This window comes from Castor canadensis, chromosome 8 (assembly GCF_047511655.1).
Source record: "Castor canadensis chromosome 8, mCasCan1.hap1v2, whole genome shotgun sequence".
Lineage (NCBI taxonomy): Eukaryota > Metazoa > Chordata > Mammalia > Rodentia > Castoridae > Castor > Castor canadensis.
The window spans coordinates 86,061,471-86,085,473 of NC_133393.1; the positions used below are offsets into that span (position 1 = coordinate 86,061,471).

Genomic DNA, 24,003 nt, shown 5'->3' on the forward strand with positions numbered 1-24,003 from the left:
GCCCAGTACCAAAAAAAGAAAGAAAAAAAGCATATCCTTGTGTGTATCCATAGAAGTCTATATGTACAACTGGCCCTCACATCTGTGAGTTCAACCAACTCAGATCAAAAATACTTAGGGCGAGTCCCAATGGCACAGGTCTATAATCTCAGCATTCAAGAGACTGAAGCAGGAGGATTTCAAGTTCGAGGCTGGCCTAGGCTATATATCAAACACACACACACACACACACACACCCCAAAACAAAACAAAACCAAAAAACAACCAGGGCTGGCAGAGTGGCTCAACTGGTAGAGTACCTGCCTAGCAAAATTAAAAAAAGAAAAAACTGACCCCTGCCAAAGTTATGTCTGTTTTAAAAATTCTGATATCTTCTATGTCCTGGTCTGCCTCAAATACAGCCCAGGCAAATAGTTCTCCGAACCCTATCTCAAAAATACCCAACATAGCTGGTGGCTGACTTCTGTAATCCTAGCTACTCAGGAGGATTTCAGTTCAAAGCCAGCCTGGGCAAATAGTTCTCGAGACCCTGTCTCGAAAAAAAACCTTCACAAAAAAGGGCTGGTGAAGTGGCTCAAGGTGTAGGCCCTGAGTTCAAATCCCAGTACCGCAAAAAGAAAAATCAGGAAATTACTCTAAAAATTTAGATTTTTTTTTTTTTTTTGTAGTTCTGGGGATCAAACAAAGGCCATGCACATTCTAGGCTACATCCATAGTCCACCAGTCCAGTACCTGTCTCTTAGAGATCTGGCACAGCTAAGCAATAAGGACCTTATGGCTCTATAAATGAGATAACTGTACTCCAGACTTCCACACTCCACATCGCTTATTTTTACACCTCATCAGTTTTTCTATTTACATTGAGGCCCTGCAGTGCCTCTGACTTTGTGACCCTTGATCCAGCTGCTCTGTACTGTAACATGGCTTTATCCTCACCCTGGCCTCTTATCAGTCCCCGTGTTAATGGAAAAATAGCACTGGTAAATACATTGGTTCTTGTATATGGCAGGAAAAGAATTCAAGCAATATGCAAAAGATGTTGTAAACATAAGAGTAAAGAAAGAAAGTTAGTGTAACAGGACAAAAGTGGGGAGAAATGGGGGAAAAAAGAGAAACATTTCCTGCCCTCATGCAGAAAATGGGAATAGAGACTCAAATGGTGGCCCCCATCTCTTAGTCTTATACTGGAGAGCTAGGGGAAGGGAAATACAAGTGGTCAAAGATAATGGATCTGCCAGGCTCCAATGTTTCACGCCTGTAATCCTAGCTACTCAGGAGGCAGATATCAGGAGGATTGAGGTTCAAGGTTCAAAGCCAACACAGGCAAATAGTTTGTGAGACCCTATCTGGAAAAACCCATCACAAAAAAGGGATGGTGAAGTGGCTCAAGGTGTAGGCCCTGAGTTCAAACCCCAGTGGGGAGGAGGAGGAAAAATAATAGATATGGGTGGTTGAGGTGGCTGTTAAAACAGGATAGGTCATCCTGGACCACCCAAAACACAGAGATAATAGGTGTGCTTAGAACTTCCCTCTGCCAAATAGGATATTCTCCACCCATCCAAGGAGCCTAGGAGCTTGTAAGTATCTCAAAGAGAAAAGCAGAGGCAGGTAGTACTTTTATGTCGCCTGTAAACTTAGTATCTAAAAGGAGATGGGAGGGGCTAGATGCTCTGGCTTTTCAGTTTTTACTTCCTCATTCCAACGTCTGAGTCCGACCCTTTAAATATTTACTAAAATAATATAATTTCCCTGTCTTCATCTATCTGTCCTGCCTCACCTGGTGAACTCTGCTAAGCTTTTTCCCACCTCAGGACTTTGAACTTACTGTTTCCTCTATCCAAGAAAGCTCTTCCCTTCCTCCCCACCATTTTTTTTTTTTTTCCCAGCACTGGGGGCTGGAACTCAGGGCCTCAAACTTGCTAGGCAGGTGCTCTACCACTTGAGCCACTCAGCTCAATTCCCAGTTGACTGCTTTCATTCTCCTTCAGGTAGATCACAAATGTTACCTGCTTACAGGAGTCTTATCTAAAGCAATCTTTTTGGCAGTACTGGGGGTTGAACTGCAGGCTGTACCACTCTACCAGGCCCTAAAGCAATCTATTTTGTCATATTATTTATCACAATTTGCCATAATTGTGTTTAACTTGTTTACATTTTTTGTTGACCTTCCCCCTATATAGACTTCTTCAGAGGAAGAATCCTATTTATCTTGAGCAGTGTGATTTCCTTAACTCTTAAACTGGTCCCTAACCTTGGCATGTAGTGAGAAAAAAGGGCTAGCCTTGATAGTAATCAGAAAGTCTGGATTCTGGTTCTAGCTGTCTGTCATCTTGGGCTATGTACACTTCATTTATCTTATCTCACCTTCAAATTACTTCAAATTTATGAATCTAATGTTCACAGTTCTTTATAGTTTACAAAGTGTTGTAACATCACCTGAGCCATAGATTATTATATCTGATTTTTTTTTTTTTTTAGACGGGGTCTCTATGGAGCCTAGGCTGTCTATAGTTGGCTTGAACTCACAATTGTCCTGGCTCTAGTATTTCAACTGAATCTTATAACCACTGGTTAACATGGATACTTCTTAGAGATTTATCATTCACAGTGTACAGAATGTATACAATTATACAATTTCTACACATCTTTATGTGAAAGGAGAAGAAACGGAAGTGAACTTTACAAGGCAAAATATCAATACATGAATCAGTTCAGAACTATATAGTATAGTTCAAACTCAGAATGGGGAGAATCTAAGTCCTCCTAGAGAAAATGGTTCTGAGCCTAACAGCAATCTGATTTAGTTCCTCACAAGTCCCTGTGCCCTTGTTTATAAATCCATCCATTGGAAGCACTACAGCTTTGTTTTTATTTTTATATTTGTCTTTGTTTTGAGGCAAGATCTCATTATATAACCTAGGCTGACATGGAATTTACTATGAAGCCTAGTCTGGCCTTGAACTCAAGATCCTCCTTTCTCTGTTTCCTGAGTTCTGGGATTATACCATCATACCCAACTATGCAATAACTTTCTTTTTAATGTCTGTGATGAGAATTAGTGAAGGATTCTGTTACTAAATTAACACTCAGGACAGTACACAAAGACACTAATCTCTTTTTAAATTTAGCAAATTTCCTTTTGTGCAAATCCTATTTACTTTTTTTTTTTTTTTGAAGTGCTGGGGTTTGAACTCAGGGCCTTCACCTTGAGCTACTCCATCAGCACTTTTTTTGTGATGAGTTTTAATTATTTGCCCAGAGTTGGCTTTGAACCTCTATCCTCCTGATCCCTGCCTCCTGAGTAGCTAAGATTACAGTGTGAGCCACTAGAACCTGGCCCTATTTACTTTTAAGGCTCAACTGAGATATCTTCTTCACTCTTTCCTGAAGGGAGTTCTACCTCCTCTAAATGCTGAAAGTACCATCCAGCTATGCAGTTGAGTGGGCAGTGAAAAACTGGTCATGATGTACTGTCTCATAACATTCATTATCTTTTTTGTTGTTGTTGTTGTTTGGCTTCTATGGGCAGGGTCTCACCATGTAGCCCAGGCTGGCCTCAAACTCTCAATCTTCCTGCCTCCTGCCACAGCCTCTTGTGTACCACGCTACATTTGTTGTCTTAAACTCTTATTTATTTATTTATAGGTGGTACTGGAGTTTGAACTCAAGGCCTCACATTTGCTAGGCAGGTGCTCTACCACTTTATCCTCTCTGCCAGTCCTTTTTTTTTTTTTTCTTTTTTAGCAGTTCTGGGGTTTGAACTAAGGTCCTTGCCCTTGCTAAGGTAGGCACTCTACCACTTCACCACTTGAACCAAGGAGCTGTTGCTATTCAAATCTTTTGTATTTTTTAACTCTACTTTCATTTGTGTCTTTTCTGCTTCTCCTTTCAAGAGCTATACACACATATTTGACTTCTAACTCTATCCCTAGTGCTTAATTAACCCAATGCGGTTCTCATAATAAACAATGTTTGGATTTGATGTGCCTAGGAGATGAGTTACTAATTTTTAGTAAGGAAAGGACCACCTTGAGCACTTAAATTTCAGAGTGTTCAAGCAACAGAGAAGGAAATGTATCCAGACTGAGCCTCCAGAAAGTGCTAAACATTAACAGATACTTTCCAAAGATTAATTTATTCAATGTCACAAGGACAAAATAGACATCATTATTTTCTTGTTTTGCTTTTTTTTTGAGACAGCTCAGACTGGCCTTAAACTTAGGACAGAATTCTCCTGCTTCGGCCTCCCAAATGCTGAGATTAACAGGTGCGCTTGTTTTTTCCTTTTATGACTGAGGAGTCAGTTCAAAAAGATTAACTTGTGCAAGAGCCTAGAATAGTAGTGGTGGAGTTAGGATCTGAACCTGGCCCATGACTCCAGTGCCTCTCTTTCCCTGATATTCTGCTGTTGCCTCTTAATGGATCATACCCCTCCTGTTCCCATATCCCCTCATAGCTAGACTTCTTATATACTTAGTATAAAAGAAAACTAAAGCTTGAACTTCAACACCCTTGAGAACCATGGCATCTTCCTATTGGAATCCGTCCCTTCATGTGGGTCCACTTTCAAGCTTCTGAATGATTTAGAGTTATTACTGAGCAGCACCTTGAGTGGAAGAGGCCTAAGACCCAGAAGCACCCAATCCAGAGGTGGCTGGGGCAGGACAGATACTAGGAAAAGTTGCCTTTTTCTTTAAGGACAGATTTCACAAACTTTCTATTCAGATAATAGGATATTTTCATTTTCTTTTTATTTTCCTATGTGTCCTAATGTTTCCACAGAAAACATAATAAATTTAGAAAAATTTCTGCTCATTCTAAGACTACTTTCAGAGTGGTTTTATTGCTGGAACTTCTGGATCTTTGGGATGAGCTCATTCAGCTCTGAGGTAGAAATACTACAGCTTATAAACTATTTTCCTTCTCTCTGGTAAAAACAGGGTCAATTCTTAGAAATGGGCCATCAATTTTGAAATTTCTGTCTTATTTAGGGTGCCAGGGAATCCAGGTAACCAGGGATTTCCTTAGGCAAGGCCTTCCTCTATTTGAGAAACTTTTGAGGTTATTGTTAGGGATGGGGTTTGGAATGGAGGGGAGTGGAGAAGCATTTAACAAACATGCTTTTTTCTTTCTTTTTTTGAAGGTACTGGGGTTTGAACTCAGGGCTTCTCACTTGCTAGGCAGGTACTACCACTTGAGTTAGCTATGCCCCCAGTTCAGCAAATATGCTTTGAGAAATTCTACTCTGTGTGTGTGTGTGTGTGTGTGTGTGTGTGTGTGTGTGTGTATGTACTGGGTTTTGAACTCATAGCCTCACACTTAGTATGTAGGTGCTCTACCACTGGAGCCACTCCACTAGCCCCTCTATTCTTGTGTCTCCACCTATATCTGACTTTTCCAAAAATATTTGAGAGAATAGTCAGAATAAAATGTTGGCTTGAGGTAGCAGGAAAAAATGTGAAATCTGGACTTTGGAGATGGACAGGGATCTTAGAAGTCATTACCATGTTCTACCCTTTTGCCCTTCACTGTGTCCTACATGATGTAGTGGTTCATTATTGGTCCTGGTTACTTATTAGAAGGTGAGCTGCAGAGTTCTTCCCCATCTTCTGCTATGCCCTCTGGGGTTTAGAAGAATGAATTTACTGCTCTTTCTGGTCAAAAATATTCATCAGGTTTTTATTTACTTATTTATTTATTGGTGATACTGGGGTTTGAACTCAGGGCTTCATGCTTCCTAGGCAGGCTCTCTACTGCTTGAGCTACTCCACCAGCCGATTTTTGTAATGGGTTTTTTCAAAATAGGGTCTCCTAAACTATTTGCCATGGGTGGTTTTGAACCATGATCCTGCTGATCTCTGCCTCCTGAGTGTCTAGGATTACAGCGTGAGCCACCAGCCCTTGGCAGGTTTCATTTTTCTCTAAGTGTAAGTGCCCTCAATTCTCTAAGGTACTCCACATAGTACCCCTTACCATTCTACTCAACCCTTGGAGGAAATGTTTATCTGTTCATGTCCCTCCTTTTTTTTTTCACATCCCTCTTGAACAAGTACCAGGACTGGATTACAGATAATACAGTAGGTGACCAGTGAAGAAGGTGTGGGGATATTCACCTGTCTAGCTTTGAGCACTTTTGCATAGAAGGGATGTCTAAGGTGATATCAGCCTGTTGTGGTCACTGGGTCACACCCTGGGTCATGGCGTGCATTCATTTGTTCGTTGTGAGCTGGCAGAATTCCTACATGCCAGTGTCATGAGACACCAGAGCTGGACCAGAAGAGGCTGAGGGATGTCCTTTATGAACAATCACTAGAATGGCAAAGAAACCTTCCTATCCACCTCCACTCCTCTATTCTCCCTAAGGTTCCCCAGAGCTTTGGTTCCGGGCCTAGTCTGAGAAAACAGTGGAAGGATAGTTATCTCTTAACTTTTAGAATTAGAAGTTTGAATCTTTGACCTGCCCCAAAGTAATTCTTGGAATATTTATTGAATATCAATCATACACTAAGCACTAAGTTAGGTACTTTGCAATACAATGATAAGCAAAACAGACTGGAACTTATAAAATCTGGTGGAGGGACTGGGTGTCAGTGGCTCATGCCTCTAATCCTAGCTACTTGGGAGGCTGAGATTGGGAGGATTATGATTCAAAGCCAGCCTGGGCAAATAGTTTGTGAGACCCCCATCTCCAAAATGATTAAAGCAAAATGGACTGGAGGTGTGGCTCAAGTGGTAGAGTGTCTGTTTGCAAATGCAAAGCCCTGAGTCCAAACCCCAGTCCCAACAAAAAATATGGTGGAGGAAAAATATATTAATTAATGTTCACATAAATATTTAATTACAAATATGCTAAGTGCTATGAGAGAAAAAGAGAAGATTCTATGAAATATAAAATGTTGAATCAGACTTTGTCTCCACCTCCTTGAAGAGATGATATTTGGGTTTTCATCACTGAAGGAAGAATGTGAATTGACAAAGACATTGGAGACACTTATGACTAGAGAAGGTATTATAGGCAAAAGGAAAAGTGTGTTTGACTGTCTCAGGCAGGAATGACATGATGAGCTTGATTCTGTCACAGTTGGACACAGTTAACATATAGCAGGCTGTCATTTGGGAGTGGGTGGTTTATAGACCAGATAGCAGAGAGGAAGAAGCTGATCTTAGCAACACAGTACATCAGTGTCTACATGATACCCACATCATCAGGTGGTTATTGAATTTGTATCACTATTGAGTTTGGATTGTTGTAGCAACATGCTCCTCCTTGGTCCATGTTGACCCCAGTGCCATGTTTTTATATCTATCCTATCCATGGGGAGTGCCCTAGAGCAGGGGCTAAGGTAAAGGAACTGCATGGATATGAGTTTTCCTGTGGCTGCCTGATTCATAGTGGCTTAGCATGTGGTACAGCCGCCTCCCACAATTGTCAGAACAAAAAGTGACAAGCATGTGAATGCTAGGGATGCCAGGTCAGTCACTTCCTGTTTGTGTGTATCTTTTAGGCTCAGCTCCAAGCTAATGGCAAGGGTCTGAGCTTGGATATCCTGAACCAAGAACTCCTTGTCAGTGGTGCCATCTGCAGGGCATTAAGGAATTTGCCAGGAGTTTGATAGGATTGGGAGAGGAAAATGGCATCTTTGGTTAAATGCTCTTCCTGCCTCCCTCACTTAAGCCTTTTAGTCTGAGTGTGTCCATAAATCACAACTTGGGTCCTCAGTAAGGCTGAAAGAAACTCTGATCTTGTGGCAGGCAATATTTAAGTTTCCTGGCCCTATGAGACAGAACACAGGGCTGTGGTATCATTTCCTGTCTTCCCTGCCAATTAAATCTGTCCTCTATAAAATGAGACAGGAGGCTTCTCCCGTTTTACAAGTGACAGCAAGAAGGTGGCTCACTCCTGTAATCCCAGCTACTCAGGAGGCATAGATAGGAGGGGTCACAGTTCAAAACCAGCCCAGGCGTAGTTCAAGAAGTCCTGTCTTGAATAAACCCTTTACAAAAAAGGACTGGTGGAGTGGCTCAAGGTGTAGGACATGAGTTCAAACTTCAGTACTGCAAAAAGAAAAAACAAAAAGAGAGGGGGGGGTTGTTGGGAGGGGGAAGAACCAGAATGGCACTTGTAAATCTTAACTACTTGGGAGGCTGAGATCATAAGGATCAAGGTTCATGGCCAGCCCAGACAAAAAGTTCAGGAAACCCCCATTTCAACCAATGGCTGACTGTTGTGGGGTACCTGTCATCCCAGCTACCCAGGGAAGCACAAACAGGAAAATCATGGTCCAGCAAGCTGGGCATAAAGCAAGACCCTATCTCAAAAATAACCAATGCAAAAAAGGGCTGGGTGTGTGACTCAGGTGATAGAGCATCTGTCTGGCAAGCACAAGGCCCTAAGTTCAACTCTAGTACAGCCTCCTCCCCCAAATGCTAAGTTGTGAAGATATTTCAGCATTTTGGTGTTAAAAAAGGTGGGGGGCAGATGTGTGTAAATTGAAAGTGTTGATGTAGTTAAGGTTAGTTATCATTATTATCATCACTTTGTCATCTCTAAATAGACTCTTTGGGCTTTTTAAAATTTTCTTTTTCATTTCTAAATAAATTGCTCATTCTTCCATGGTAATGGCTGTGGACTATGGCTGAGCAGAGCTGTCAAATACATCTCCACACTTATAGGTCCTTCCAGACTCCATCGATCTACTTGGTATGTCCTCTGAGAAAGACAGAATGGAAATCTGTAGTGCAAAAGGAAAAAGGCGTAGAATGTTATGGGGATTGATTAATGACAGAACAAGAGGCTAAATATTTCTCTGATCCTTAGGGATAGGCCCTTGGGACTCAACTTTTCAGGAAGTACTTAAAGAGGCTTAGGCCTGGAAGGTTACAAATCCTTAGGGTTTAAAGTTTACATCGAATATAACAGTGAAGAAACTGGCTTTTTGGTAAGAGCACCTGCCTAGCAAACAGGAGATCCTGAGTTCAAACCCTAGTGCCACCAAAAAAGAAAGAAACTGGCTTAAGAGGGAAATATTCATTATTTATTTTCGTTCTGTAGGTTTTTTTTGGCAGTACTGGGGTTCGAACCCAGGGCCTAACGCTTGCTAGGCAGGTGCTGTACCACTTAAGCCACTTCACCAGCTCCCTTACTCCTTTTTAAAATAAAGTATTTCATATATTTATAATACTGTTTATAAATATTCCCTCTGGGTGCTGGTGGCTCACACCTTGTAATCCTAGCTACTCAGGAGGCAGAGATCAGGAGAATAGAGATTTGAAGTTAGCCTGGGCAAATAGTTCGAGAGACCCTATCTCAAAAACACCCATCACAAAAAAAGGGCTGGTAGAGTGGCTCAAGTTGTAGGCCCTGAGTTCAAACCTAAGTATCACACACACACAAAAAAAATTCTGTGATATTATTCTACTCCATGTATACAATAAACCTTAGGGTTTTGTACATAACTCTCATATTGTGCAGTTTCCTTCCATGTTGCATGACTGACTGATATGGGTAATGAATAGAATAGTACAGAAATGGCAGAGTAAGTCTTTCCAGGTTTGATCATAAGACATTGACTTCCAACTTGCTTTCTCTTGGATCACTTAGTCTGGGGAAAGCCTGATGGCATGTCTTGGGGATACTTAAGCAGCCCTATGGGAAAGTTTCATTTGCCAACAAGTTAGGCATATGACAAGCATCTTGGAAGTGAATCCTTCATCTCCAGCCCCAGCTAGCCAGCCAAGATGACTTTTGACAGCAACCTTTTGAGAAACTTCAAGACAAAGCCATCAGCTAAGCTACTCTTGAATGAGCCACAGAAACTGCATGAAGTAAAACATTTATCATGCTTTGTTACACTTTTTGGCAGTGCTAGGGATTAAACCCAGAGCCTATTCATGTAATAGGTAAGCACTTTACCACTGAGCTACATCCCCAGCTTATATTTATGGTTCTGAGCAACATAGTTCAGGAGCAATTCATTATGCAGTAATAGGTAATAGAACAGCAAACACCTGACATGCCAATTTTGTTGTTGTTGCAGTGCTGGGGCTTGAACTCAGGGCCTACACCTTGAGCCACTCCACCAGACCTTTTTTGTGAAGGGTTTCTTGAGATAGGGTCTCACAGAACTATTTCCCCAGGCTGGCTTCTAAGCATGATCTCCTGATCTCTGCTTCCTGAGTAGCTAGGATTACAGGCACGAGCTACCAGCAAATTGGTCATTTTAACATTTTGTCTTGTTTAGTAGAGCTATTATTTTCTTAACCCCCACCCACAGGGGTTTGGGAGCATATTTGAGTGGTGGCTGTCACCTACCATGTGGGAGGCCTTGGGCTTGATCCCCAGTACTGCAAAGCAAACCCAAAAATCTACCCCAAACTATTAGATAGTTGAATGGCTTCTCAGTCCTGTTCCTACTTATGGTGCCAGAAAACTCTGAAAAAGCACCATGGCACTCCACTGAAAGTGTGCTTCTTTGATTTTAGGCCATCCAGGGAACCTTTCTGGAAAGTGAGCTTTTGTCTGTTGTTGCTTCCCAGGCTCTCTCTCACTTATGTCATAGAAAAGAAAAAAAACAAAAGCCAAAAAATGACATGATGCTTCAGAAGGTTTACAGACATCTTTCAAGAAGTTATTCACTGTCTTCCTCAGTGAGTTCAGCACAAAGTCATTCTAAATCAGCTTAGGGCTCCCTCATTGCTTGAAAGCCCAGTGACTGCTTTCTCCTGCTATTACATTTGTGTTGTTCTAGAATGGCATGCAGTACCACCCACCAAGATTTTTTCTGCGAACAGTGTGCCAATCAGATTCTTTCAAGAGCTAAGAACACCATTTTGCAAATTTACAGATAAGGATTAAAAACACAGGGAATTTGGGCTGGCAGGGTGGCTCAAGTGGTAAAGCACCTGCCTAGCAAATGTGAGGCCCTGAGTTCAAAGCCCAGTAAGACCAAAGAAAAAAAGTTATAAAAACAAAACCTGGGCATTTTTTTTTAATTAGGCACAATTTTTATTATCAGATATTATTGTCCAGTGCTGGCAATTGAACACATGAACCCAGGACCTCATACATGCTAGGCAGTCAGTCTACTAGTTATATCCCTAGCCCATGGTATTTTTTTGCAGCACTTGTTAAGTGGGGGCTCTACCACTTGAGCCATGCCCCAGCCCAGAACAGTCCTTTTGATGTAACTATAAAGAATGTAAACCATGCTAAGTGTTGTAATTGTGAACCCTTATTCCAACATTTGCAAATGTTGACTCTTCTTAAATCAGTCTTCTCCCATCAACTCATTTGGTTATTCTTCATCATTTGTCTTTCTATAAAAATATGTAAATAAAATAAGAACAAAAGTATTTGGCTTTCTTCCCTCACAGGACTTGTTAGCCACCATAAATTCTGGTTCTGCAAGTTCTTCCCACCCTCTTAAGAGCTGGAAACACGGAAATATTTTTCAAGGATTATTGTGAGATTTAAAAAAAAATTGACAGGATAGGCGCCCTTAAACAGCAGTCATTAACAGGACACTCAAAACTTCCACATTACCAACTACCTAATCATTAGTTACTATTGCAGTACTGGTGACTGAACCCAGGACCTGTGCATTCTACCACTTGAACTATGCTTTCATCTAACTATAGTGCTAGGGATTGATTCCAGGCCTGTGCTTCATCAGAGCTATCCTGCTCCCAAGCATAATCTTGAAGAGCTGCACACAGAATGACTTCCAAAATTTTTCCAGGTGTCCTATGCAAATGGTGAGGTGTAAGACTAAAGAGTAGCACTGCTTTTACTCCAGAGGTACCTAGACAGATCTACCTCTGTGCTGCAGGAGCTCTATTCCCATTGAGGATGAATGGCAATGATCAAGGCAGTACTAGAGCAAGCACAGGAGACATTTTTTTCTTAAAGCCTTTACTTTGAGACATGATGGAAAAAAAAAATTATATAGGTACACATGGGGAAAGACAAGACATGATCACAGTTGAGCAAAGACAATCAAAAATCTTAGTGCCTGTCAGCTAATGTTGAAGCTGAAGTTCTGGGAGTGTGACATGCTGCAGGGCCAAAAGGAATGGCTAATTAGTATTCCTCTCCTTCCTCCTCACCCTCTCCTTCAACAGAATCCACACCAACCTCCTCATAATCCTTCTCCAGGGCAGCCATGTCCTCACGGGCCTCAGAAAACTCTCCTTCCTCCATCCCCTCACCCACGTACCAGTGAACAAAGGCACGCTTGGCATACATCAGATCAAACTTGTGGTCCAGGCGAGCCCAGGCCTCAGCAATGGCTGTGGTGTTGCTCAGCATGCACACAGCTCGCTGTACTTTGGCCAGGTCTCCACCAGGTACCACAGTGGGAGGCTGGTAATTGATGCCAACCTTGAAGCCAGTGGGACACCAATCCACAAACTGGATGCTGCGCTTTGTCTTGATGGTGGCAATGGCAGCATTGACATCTTTGGGAACCACATCACCACGGTACAACAGGCAGCAAGCCATGTATTTACCATGGCGAGGGTCACATTTCACCATCTGGTTGGCTGGCTCAAAGCAAGCATTAGTGATCTCTGCTACAGAAAGCTGTTCATGGTAGGCTTTCTCAGCAGAGATGACAGGGGCATATGTGGCTAGGGGGAAGTGGATGCGAGGGTAGGGCACCAGGTTGGTCTGGAATTCTGTCAGGTCAACATTCAGGGCTCCATCAAATCTGAGGGAAGCAGTGATGGAAGACACAATCTGGCTAATAAGGCGGTTAAGGTTGGTGTAGGTGGGGCGTTCAATGTCGAGGTTTCTACGACAGATGTCATAGATGGCCTCATTGTCTACCATGAAGGCACAATCAGAGTGCTCCAGGGTGGTGTGAGTGGTGAGGATGGAGTTGTAGGGCTCAACTACAGCTGTGGAAACCTGGGGGGCTGGGTAAATGGAGAACTCCAGCTTGGACTTCTTGCCATAATCGACGGACAGACGTTCCATCAGCAGGGAGGTGAACCCAGAGCCCGTTCCCCCACCAAAGCTGTGGAAAACCAGGAAGCCCTGAAGACCTGTGCACTGGTCAGCCTGCAAAAGAAAAGAGGAGATAAAGATAAAGGTAAGTGTATGGTTTTGTGATACAGTCATAGTAAACATACTTTCACTTTTCATATATGTTCAAGGATTTAGATCTTATTTTGACAAATGGTTTTTAAAGAGTGTAGAGGGTTAGGGATGTAGTTCAGTGGTAAAGTGCTTGCATAACATTCACAAGGGCTTGAGTTCAATCCCCAGTACTGGGGGAAAAAAAAAAGGCACACCTTCTTGGAATACTTAGCATTTGATTTAAAATTCCTCAATATTAACAAAATGATACCAAATAGTTTACATTTTAGCTGAATTTGAAAAAAAATTCATTCTCACTATTGCATTTCAATTCTTTGTTTGAAAAAAAGAGCAATATTTCAAATGTCTTTCTAATACTCATTATCTTTATTCTGAAGAATAATATACCAGCTTGCGAATTCGGTCCAAGACGAGGTCAATGATCTCCTTGCCAATGGTGTAGTGCCCACGGGCATAGTTATTGGCAGCATCTTCCTTGCCTGTGATGAGCTGCTCAGGGTGGAAGAGCTGGCGGTAGGTGCCTGTGCGAACTTCATCTGGAAAAGGAACAGAAAAAGAGTCAGCCATCACTAACAACCTGCCCCACCCTAAAGGACCAAGGAGCCCCCAGGACACATCACTTACCCAGCACCCTTGGGAAACCCCTTGGGTTACTGAGGTCAACTCACCAATGACCGTGGGTTCCAGATCTACAAACACTGCCCTGGGCACATGCTTGCCAGCGCCTGTCTCACTGAAGAAGGTGTTGAAGGAGTCATCTCCTCCCCCAATGGTCTTGTCACTTGGCATCTGGCCATCAGGCTGGATGCCATGTTCCAAGCAGTAGAGCTCCCAGCAGGCATTGCCAATCTGGACACCGGCCTGGCCAACGTGGATGGAGATGCACTCACGCTGTGGAAAGGGAAACAAATTCAGGACCCAAATTAATCTGAGTCACAAAAAAGCACTCACAGAACCTTAATCTTAACAAATTCCCAGTATAAAAAACAGTTTAAGGAGCTGGGGTTAAAGCTCAAGGGTAGATCCCTTGTCCTTGGTTCAATCTTCAGCGCTAAAAAAACAAAAACCAAAATCCATACAACAAAAAGGACAATTAAAAAGGTAACTTAAAATGGAGAATGGCTATTTTTTTTTCTCCCACCCCTAAAATCGAGAAGGCCTCTCTTTAGTCCTGTAAGAGTGCTTAGTCACAGCTTCCTCTGAAGACAAAGATAGGAAGGCCATTCATCCACCTACTGCTCAGGCCGCAGAACCCACACTAGACTGGGTGGTCAGATTTCCCGACAGCTCCTAGCACAGGAAGCGCGTGGCCAGAGCAGAGCAAATGTGGCTGCAGGGACAAGGGGCGGGGCTCTGCGACACTAGATGAATGGGCAATTATGGGATGAACGGTTGTTTGCCAGTGGCCTCCCCTGCTTTGGGCGGGGCCGCGCAGCTGCGGAAAACCGCAAAAGGCCACGTCTTCGGCGTTATGTCCATCCACCCTCCCTATCCGCAAGCACAGGCTCAGCCCAGCACCTCGACATCTGTCCAGGACCAGCAGGGAATTATCAGCCGCCCAGATCTAGCTGAAGGTCCGATTTCCTTTCCCTCAAAATCCTTCCCTGCCAACACCTGTTTCCACACGAATTCCTAACACAGCAGGGAGACAGGTGGCTTCTCCGGGCTGCCGAGGGCAGTCGTTCTAATGTACTGTGGTACAGTTTGCAATTGTCAAGAAAGGCCCCTTCTCCGCACTGATCGCTTTCACTAAAGGTAAAGCTCAGGTTAACGGGAGACACACCCTGCGGACAAAAGTCCGCAGAGCCTTATCGCGCCTGCGCCGACTGCAGTATCAATTTCCCGCCTCTCGAGCGCGGGAAGGTAACGGTTGCGCGTGCGCTTTTGTCTCGCGCTCCCTTTCCGCCCCCGCTTTTCGCGCCCAGGAGGAAGTGAGGGCGGGGAAAGTGTGCGCGCGCCCGCCCGCGGCTGAAGGGAGGATGGCGGGGGGAAGGGCGCGGGCGGGAAATATCCAGGGTCTTAGGGCGCGGCGCCTGGCTTCGTGCTGAGGGTTCGGATAGGTGGAGCCGAACAGCGCTCCATCTCTCTAAGACCACAAGAAACCCCGCAGCTCCCCCTTTACCCGGATCCCTGCTATTCTCCGCAAACCTGAACCTCCCCTACTCCCTCCGTCCTTTTGCTTTCCCAAAGGATAGTGTTGGTCCCTTCCCTTATCAAGAGGTGCCCCCGCGCCTGTCTGGTTCGTTCTTCCCCGTTTTCCCAAACGCGGCCGGGTGCTGCGCGCTACCCACTCACCATGATGGCTACGGATTAGGAGGCGAGGACGACAGGAACAGACGCTAAGTCCCGGTTACCGTCCCCGACAAGCTAAGAGTCGAGGTAAGTAACGCACTGGGGCGGAGGCGACGCGGGAGCCTCTTAAGTAGCGGCTGGGAAGGGGCGGGCTGTCCGGGCGGCGCGGTGGCTTCGGGTCCCTCCCCCGGCCCGGCCCGGCCATTCCGCGCCCTGCCTGGCCGCCGCAGAGGCGGGCGCGGCGCCCGGAGCCCCCTCCCTCGCCGGCCTGCGGGCCGCGCGCACTGCTGCAGACTGCGGCCCAAGGGGCGCGCGCCGCATGGTCGCCCAGGACCGGCGGATGTGGGGTGGGACGGGAAACGCGTCTCAAGGTGGACGAACCCCAGCACTCGAGAGGTCCCTGCAGTTCGAAAGATGACGCACCTTAAAGCGCTGAAACCTTTGGTCCCGGTAGCGCAGCTGAGTATTTTCATGTTGCACACTTTGTGAGTTTTTTGCCTTTTCCTTTTCCCACTCCCCTTAAAGGCAGTTCATTCTGAAAGGTGGAGGGTGCGAGCTTCAGAAAACCGAATAAATGACTTGTTCTCGAAACTCCAAGGTACTGGGTTCTGGAAGCAGCTAGTATTTCAATCAGTCGAACAGCAGTACCTAAGCAGTGAACGTTGAGGCTATTAAAAGAACAGAGTAGTCCCCATCTTTAACCCCAAGCCACCAGTTTTATGGAACAGCTCTTAGTTAGGGGCTTTCAAAAAAAAAAAAAAAAAGATTTAAGAACAATGTTTCAAATAGTAGCTGAGTTGAAAAGAGAAATTTGAGCAAGGAGGAAGTACATTGTTTCACATTGAAGGATCTTAGGAAGTAGGGATTCTTTGTACCACCTAGAGTTTTCTCAAAAAGGCTGACATTGTGTCAAGGTAGATAGATCAGTTGGTTACAGTTTAGTGCTAGGATGATCAGATTATAGTGAACAGACTGACCCTTTCCCACGCCCCCCAGAAAATCTGTTCTAGGACTATAAACTACACTGTTGACCTTGGAAGTGCATGGGTGCTTAGGGCCAAAGTTTAAAATTCCCCTAGCAGAAATCTACTGCTGTTACTAAACTGTGGAAATGACTTCCCAGTGATAGTGTAAGAGTAACAAAAAGGTAAATATAAGACAGAACTCATGTTTGCTTGTTGCTTTACTCAGACTTAGCAAAGCCTTTATGCATTGTTTCAGACACAGAGCAAATTACATTGTTAATATACGTGTGCATTTTGTAAAGGGGTGTGTGTGTGTGTGTGTGTTAGCTAGCTATCTGGCACAAAACCAAGGAGGTTTTTATTTACTTTTGAGTATTTTTTGCAGTCCTGTTAAAAGGTTTTTGAGTCAAAATCCAAATGTTTGTTCACATTTTCCAAACTGGGTGGGAGGGGCAGGATCATATTTGAATATTTTTCTTTCTTATTCTTTTTTTCCCCTTTATTACTCTTAAAAGTAGATTGATAATACTTAGTTTGCCTTACCTGGAAGAAGGAATGTTAGGGAACCACCCTGCTGAACTCCATTTTGCTGTCTGCTCTGCATGAAAGCCATTTGAACGCAGGCACCTCCCTCCTCCTGGCTCTGCAGAATATCAGCTTTCACTGCAGGCATTTGTTCCTGTGGGCCTATATGTCTCCCCAGATACCTTCCTAAAACCATTAGCTTTGCTAGTCTTGTTATCTGTGTATTTTCCTGTTGTGAATGAGGAAGTATGTATATAGAGAGATTTAGGTCCCTGATGATACATCAGATTTTGTAGAGTAGTAGAACTAAAGGAAACCTTGAAATATAATCTACTCTGGAATCTTTATGCCAGAAAAATATTCAATAATGATAGTTTATTTTGCTTTCTCTTTAGTGCCTGAAAGGATGAGTTGACTTTTTTTTCTTCTTTACTCATATTAAAACCTACACGGGTCTTTGCTTATAATCATCTTATGTTTAAATCAAATAGTAGTTATCTAGATAAGATAAACACAGTATTATCCAATGATGTAACATTTTAATCAATTACTTACTCTTTCTTTTGCTGGATTCTTTCAGTGCCTGTAAATATTTGCTTTGAGTCTTTGGTGCAGTGGGGAAGCCCAGTGTTGGAATTTGAGTCACTCCCATCTTTGCTACATAATATGGCCATTTGCTACTGTTCTAATTGTAAGTAACTGCTTTTGATAGTTATATATTGTGGTTTTAGACACAAAAGTTCATAAAATATTTTGTTCATTTCATCAGCTCTACATGGAAAGACCAAAAAAAAAAAAAGCATCAACTATTTATAAATATTTAGACTTTATTCTTATTTATCCCAGTGTTATAATTTATACATGCCATTTCATATTCTTTTTCCACAAATGATATAGGGGAAAGAAAATTGGCCTCGGTGGCAAATAGCACTAGATTTAATTCAAACTTAGTTAATAATGATATGACTCTAGATTCTTAATTAACTTTTTTGAATTTCATTTATGAATGAATCATTAACTTAAAATCATCATCTTTTCTGCATACATTCTATCCCATTAAAAAATTTTGTTAGTTTTATCTTCAAACTATGCCCATTGCTTTTTTTTTCGGAGGTTGAGGGGGTACTAGGGTTTGAACTCAGGGCCTACACCTTGAGCCACTCCACCAGCCCTTTTTTGTGAAGGGTTTTTTCAAGAGAGGGTCTTACAAACGATTTGCCTGGGCTGTCTTCAAACTGCAATCCTCCTGATCTCTGCTTCCTGAATAGCTAGAATTACAGGCCAGGCATGAGCCACCAACGCCTGGCTCCCATTGCTTTTTAAGCACCCTGTTTTTTCACAGCTTTATAGAATCTGAAAGTACCTCATTTGTATATTTATTTACTTTTTTTTTTGGCAATACTGAGGTTTGAACTCAGGGCCTCACAGTTACTAGGCAGGCATTATATCATTTGAGCCACTTCACCAGCCCACCTTTTGTGATTTTAATTGCAGATTTTATAATTCCATTTTTTCTCCTTAGCTTGCTTTCCTTCCTTCCTTTTCTTTTTTTTTTTTTTTGAGACACAGTTTCACTATGTAGTCCTGACTGCCCTGAACTCATGATCCTCCTGCCTCAACCTCTTGAGTGCTACATTTAGGCCTGTACCACCACACACAGCTATTTTTTTTGAGACGGTCTCAATTTGCAGGCCAGACTGGCTTAGAACTATGTAGCCCGGGCCAGACTTGAACTTCTAAATCCTCCAGCCTTAGCCTCCTAAGGCTTGTATTTTAGGCATGTACCACCATGCCTGGCTTCCATAGCATTTTTTAGTGGTCTTCCCAGAGTTTGCAATATACATTTACAAAGAGTTCAAGACCACCTTCAAAAAAACAGTATACTAATATTTACCTGGCAGGGGAGATACCATGATCACCAAGATGGTTTTCCCAGGGTAAGGCTTATCCATTACACTCCAGATGTGCTGACCCCTGCAATTTCCCTAAATGTGGGAAACTTGACTGCATAATTTGTGGTAGTTGGAGATTGCAATGGCACTCTCCCCTGTAAAAAAACAAAACAAAACAGTATACTTGGAACACCTGTTTAGCAAATGCAAAGCCCTGAATGCAAGGCCCAATAGGTGCAAAAAGATCCAAACAAACCACCATCCATATTACACTGCCTTATGGGTAGTGCAAGTGTCTTATAATAACAAAATAAACTTAATTCCTACCCCTTGTCCTTTATGTCATTGCTGTTATTCATTTATTTATACATAATCACACTGTGTTAGTCAGCTTTCTGTAATTGTGATAAAAACCTGAGATAATCAACTTAAGGAAAAGGAGAGATTGCTGGGTATCAGTGGCTCATGCCTGTAATCCCAGCTACTTAGGAGGCAGAGATCGGGAGGATTGCAGTTCAAACTCTGCCTGAGCAAATAGTTAATGAGACCTTATTTCAAAAAAACCCATCACAATAAAAAAGGGCTGGTGGAGTGGCTGAAGGTGTAGGCCTTGAATTCAAACCCCATTACCACAAAAAAAAAAAAAAAAAAAAGGAAAAATTTGTTTTGACTCTTGATTTCAGATGTTGTAGCCCATGATTGCTTAGGTCCCATCACTTTGTGCCTGAGGCAGAACATCATATCAGGGAGTGCATGATGAAACAAAGCTGCTGACATCATGGCAGCTCAGGTGCAGAGACAGAAAGAGAGGAAGGGTCCTGGGTCGCGATATCTCACTCAAGGGTAGCCCTCCCACCCCCCCAGCGACCTAGCTTCCACTAGGCCCCACCTCCTAAATGTTCTACCCCTTCTAATAGCACTATCAGCTGGGGACCAAGACTTTAATACATGAGCCTTTGGGAGACACTTCAGGTCCAGACTATAACATATGCATAATCCAATACAGTGTTGCAGTTATTATTTAGAAGTATAACTGTTAGGTCAATTAAGAATAAAGATAGGCTGAGGATGTTAGCTTAGTGGTAGAGCACTTGCCTGGCACGTGAAAGGGCCTCGGTTCAATCCCAACAAGGGAGGATGCGGAGGTGGGGCTGAGACAGCTGAGACATGGCTCAAGTGGTAAGCACTTGCTTAGCAAGCTTGAGGCCTGAGTTCAACCCCGACTACCACAAAAAAAAAAAAAAAAGAGCGAGACAGGGCCAGGCACAGTGGCTTAAGCCTATGATCCTAGTTTGGGAAGGTGAGATCAGGAGGATCATGGTTCAAGGCTAGCCCTGGCAAAAAGGTTGAGAGACTTCATCTCAACTAATGGTTGGGTATGGTGGTTTACACATGTCATGTCCAGAGTGCTGAGAAGCATGAATAAGAGCGTCATGGTCTAGGCAGGCCCAGGCGTAAAATGAAATCCTGTCTTGGGGTTAAGGTAAAGAGAAAATGAGGGTAATATAACTAATGTACAGTATAAGCCTAATTGGAATTGTCACTATGAGTCCCCCTGTACAATGAATATATTCTAATACAAAATGTTTTAAAAATGAGATCCTATCTCAAAAATACCCAAACACAAAAAGAACTAGTGGCATGGTTCAAATGGTAGCACACCTGCTTAGCAAGTTTAAAGCCCTGAGTTCAACACTAGTACCAAAAAAAAAAAAAAAAACAGAAGACAACTGTAAGTTTTAATTTACCTCCACTTACTCCTATGATGCTTTTCCTTTCTTCATGTATATCATAGCTCTCACCTTATTGGGTGCTGAACAGGACCTCATGCTTGCTAGGTACACGCTCTACCACTTGAGCCATGCGTCCTCCTTTTTTTAATTTGTTTTTCAGATAGAAGCTCATACTTTTGCTCAGGGCTAGGCATGACACAGATCCTCCTATCTCTGCTTTCGAAGTAGCTGGGGTTACAGGTATGCGCCACCACACATGGCCAATTTCTTTTAAAGTAGGTTTACTGGTGATGAATTCCTCCGATTTTTATTTAAGAAAGTCTTGGGTGGGGGGGGAGGTGACTCAAACAGTATATACAAATGTGAATAAATGTAAAAATGATTTTTAAAAAAGTCTTAAAAGTCTTAGAAAATCTTTCTCCCTCACTTCTTTGACCTTACCTCTCTTACAGATCTAAAAAGAGTTTTGATTTTTCTGTTTGTTCAGCTTTTTACTTATTGTTAGGATAGAGTGATGACTTCCAAGATTATTATATCCTGAACTTTAAAAGCAATGTCAAGAAGGTCAGAGCAGAATGAGGGGAAGAGTGTTAACAAAATGAGATCAGGAAGGTAACCAGTTTCTAGATCAAGTAATCAAGTGATTGTCTTATTAGCTGTAGAAAGACCATTTTTTAAAAATGATTGGAAGCATTAATTTTGAGCAAAAGTGTGACATGTTCTACTGTAAATTTTAAAGGGATTTCTCTGACCTTTGTGACAGTAAACCATAGGAAGTTAGGGGTAGAAGAAGGAAGCTGGGCCTGGGCCTTGTGTTGCTGGCCTATTTCCACAATATGGGGGATATAAAGGCAGGAGGATCTTGAGTTTGAGGCCAGCCTGATCTACATAGCAAAATCCTATTAAAAAAAAAAAAAAAAGCCAGGCATAGGGGCTTATACCTGTAATCCCAGCTACTCAGGAGGCAGAGATCAGAGGATTGCAGTTTGAAGCCTGCTCAGGCAAATAGTTCCTGAGACCCTACCTTGAAAAAACCCATCACTAAAAAGGGCTCAAAGTGTAGGCCCTGAGTTCAAACCCCAGTACCGCAAAACAAACAAGAGCTGGAGGCATAACTCAAAGTGGTAAGAACTTGCCTAGCAAGTATGAGGCCCTATGTTCAAGTCAATTGACATTACCCTGAAGGAAGGGAGGGAAGGAGGAAGATTAGGAAGAGTATCCAGTAGTGAAAAGGAACAGCCTGTGGTGTTACTAAAAATAATAACAATAATACTAATAATGAGTGTGGTGTTCTGGAAACAAAATCAAGAGTGTTTCAAGCAAGGGCTGGTGATAGCTATGCCTTCTGGAAGGCTGAGATGGGGTCTGAGAACTGGCTATTAGATTTGGCAATGTGGAGTCACTGGTGATCTGGGGGTCAGTAGCTTCAGTAGAGCAGTAGGGATGGATGAAAGCCTGAATGGAGTGCTTTCATGAGAGACGCACCTTTCCAAGGTCAGCCTTGGAAAGAAGCATAACCCACTGACTCCTGGAAGGGAGTCATCTGCTGACCCTCAGAAGAAGCCAGAGTATGACTGTATCTTTAGGTTAACAGATTTGCTGATGAAATTTGAGATTTCTCTTGATTACTTTGTCTCCCCTGCTCCATTAAAGTAAAAAAAAAAAATTAGGTAATTATTCTTCATTCTTTTCCTCTGCTTTAATAATAGAACTGTGGTTTTATTAGGAGTAGGATGCTCAGCTTCTGTTCCAATGGACATTCATGTGACTACGTTCTGGTAAGTTCTTAGTTACACGTTTGGTAGTGCTTATCAGAAAGTTTCTAAAACACGATTGACTGATCTGGCATATACTTTTGCCTTTTTTCTTTTTCTTACCTAGAATGTGGAGGGGATGGCTGGACTTCTAGCAACTATCTATGACAATAAAGTGACTTTACTCTATTTGCTAAAAATGGAAGAAGATAAAATCTAGGTCCCAGATGACATCAGAGAGATGCCACACAACCCCTGGATTGCCTACCTCTGGATTTCTCATAATGGGGGAAAATAAAACAATTAGTTTAGTCACATTAGTTGTGTGTGTGTGTGTGTGTGTATGTGTGTGTAGTGGGGGGTATCTCTTATTTACAGCTGATTGAAATTCATTTGATGTGGGACCTTATAGGTTTTCTTATTATTTGTTTTCTTTTTCCACTTAGTGAAATGGGGAGGGGGATGTCATTAGATAAATTTAAGGATTGGATAGGGAGTGTGGGAAATTGGAGGAGAGAAAGTATGTGCAATAGTCTATGATTGGGAGAGTGAATTAATTAGGGACATGTAGTAGAATTTCTAGATATTGCTGAAGGCATAGTAGATCTTTTAGATATTTGTGGTTGTAAATATAAAATGAGATCGGTTGTGGTTATGTTTTTGTCTAGTCAGGTTCAGTACTCAGATAAAAAGTATGAAATATCAAACCTCAGTACTGCCAAAGAAAGAGAATTGAATTTAACCAAGATTGATTTTTTTTTTCTTTTGTGGTGGTACTGGGGATTGAACTCAGGTCTTGCACTTGCTAGACGAGTGCTGTACCACTTGAGCCATGCCAGCAGTCCCAAGATTGGTCTTTTGTTAAAGCTAGTAGGCCACTTTGTGAAATAGAATACAAGGTAGCGTAGAGTCACTGAGAAGACAATTGAATAGCTGAATGTATTTATACTATTATGTAATTAATAAAAATAATAAACTTGAAAGCAAAACTTAAACCATTTTCTCCGGTGCTGAGAGTCAAACCCAGGGCCTTGCGCTTGCTAAGCATGTGCTGCTCTGCCACTGACGTACACCACAAGCCCACATGTAGATTTCAAAAAGATAAAAAATTCACCAGAGGCAAAAGATACATATTGGGAAGTTTTACCTTCCCTAATGCTTACTTATCACATTCCTCCCTATTACCCTTATAAATAAGCTTTATTTTAGTGAATTCTTTCAGAGTTTTTTTTTTTTTATGAAAGTATAAACAAATACTAATTGGTCAGTCTATTATTTTATCCTTTTGTAATACACAAAAGGTAGCAAGTTATAATGCGTGCTGTCCTGTATCTTGCTGTATCTTGCTTTTTTCACTTTTTTTTTTTCACTTATTTGTATATTGTAGATATCTTCCCATATTACCAATGCCAGGCTGCATTAGTTTTTTTGGGGGGATAGGATCTTACTTTATGCCCTTGACTTCCCTGGACCATGATCCTCCTAATTTGTGCTTTCCTACCTAGCTGGCTAGACTGGCTCTGGCCATCAGGCCAGCCACTGGGTGAGATGGCCTCCCACAAACTTTTTGCTCTGGCTGGCCTCAAAACTGCATTCCTGGTTAAGGAAGGAAAACGTCAAGTTCAAGGCCAGCCTGGGCTACGTAGCCAAGACCCTATCTCAAACAAGACAAAACAAAACAATTAAAACAAACAGCCAGGTGCTGGTGGCTCATGTCTGTAATTCTAGGTACTCAGCAGGCAG

At 42.5% G+C, this 24,003-nt stretch overlaps 1 protein-coding gene, 1 long non-coding RNA gene and 1 other non-coding gene across 4 annotated transcripts; 2 read left to right on the top strand and 1 right to left on the bottom strand.

Moving 5' to 3' along the window:
* Positions 1-11,750: 11,750 nt before the first annotated feature.
* Positions 11,751-15,555, bottom strand: LOC109690215 (tubulin alpha-1B chain). The gene is made up of 4 exons (XM_020169435.2): positions 15,395-15,555; positions 13,768-13,990; positions 13,487-13,635; positions 11,751-13,060 (listed from the first exon to the last, which is right to left on the bottom strand). Exons 1-4 carry the CDS (start codon positions 15,395-15,397, stop codon positions 12,080-12,082), a joined length of 1,356 nt encoding a protein of 451 aa, XP_020025024.2. The 5' UTR covers positions 15,398-15,555; the 3' UTR covers positions 11,751-12,079.
* Positions 15,556-15,623: 68 nt separating this feature from the next.
* Positions 15,624-22,580, top strand: LOC109690216 (uncharacterized). 2 transcript variants are annotated; one of them, XR_012450834.1, is made up of 4 exons: positions 15,624-15,876; positions 17,462-17,572; positions 22,233-22,284; positions 22,388-22,580. It is a non-coding gene; the product is annotated as an uncharacterized lncRNA (long non-coding RNA). The 2 variants fall into 2 exon arrangements; XR_002212771.2 differs by lacking the exon at positions 22,233-22,284 and having other exon boundaries at positions 15,636-15,876.
* On the top strand, positions 18,768-18,929 carry LOC141425963 (U1 spliceosomal RNA). The gene has a single exon (XR_012451089.1). It is a non-coding gene; the product is annotated as a U1 spliceosomal RNA (small nuclear RNA).
* Positions 22,581-24,003: the final 1,423 nt, after the last annotated feature.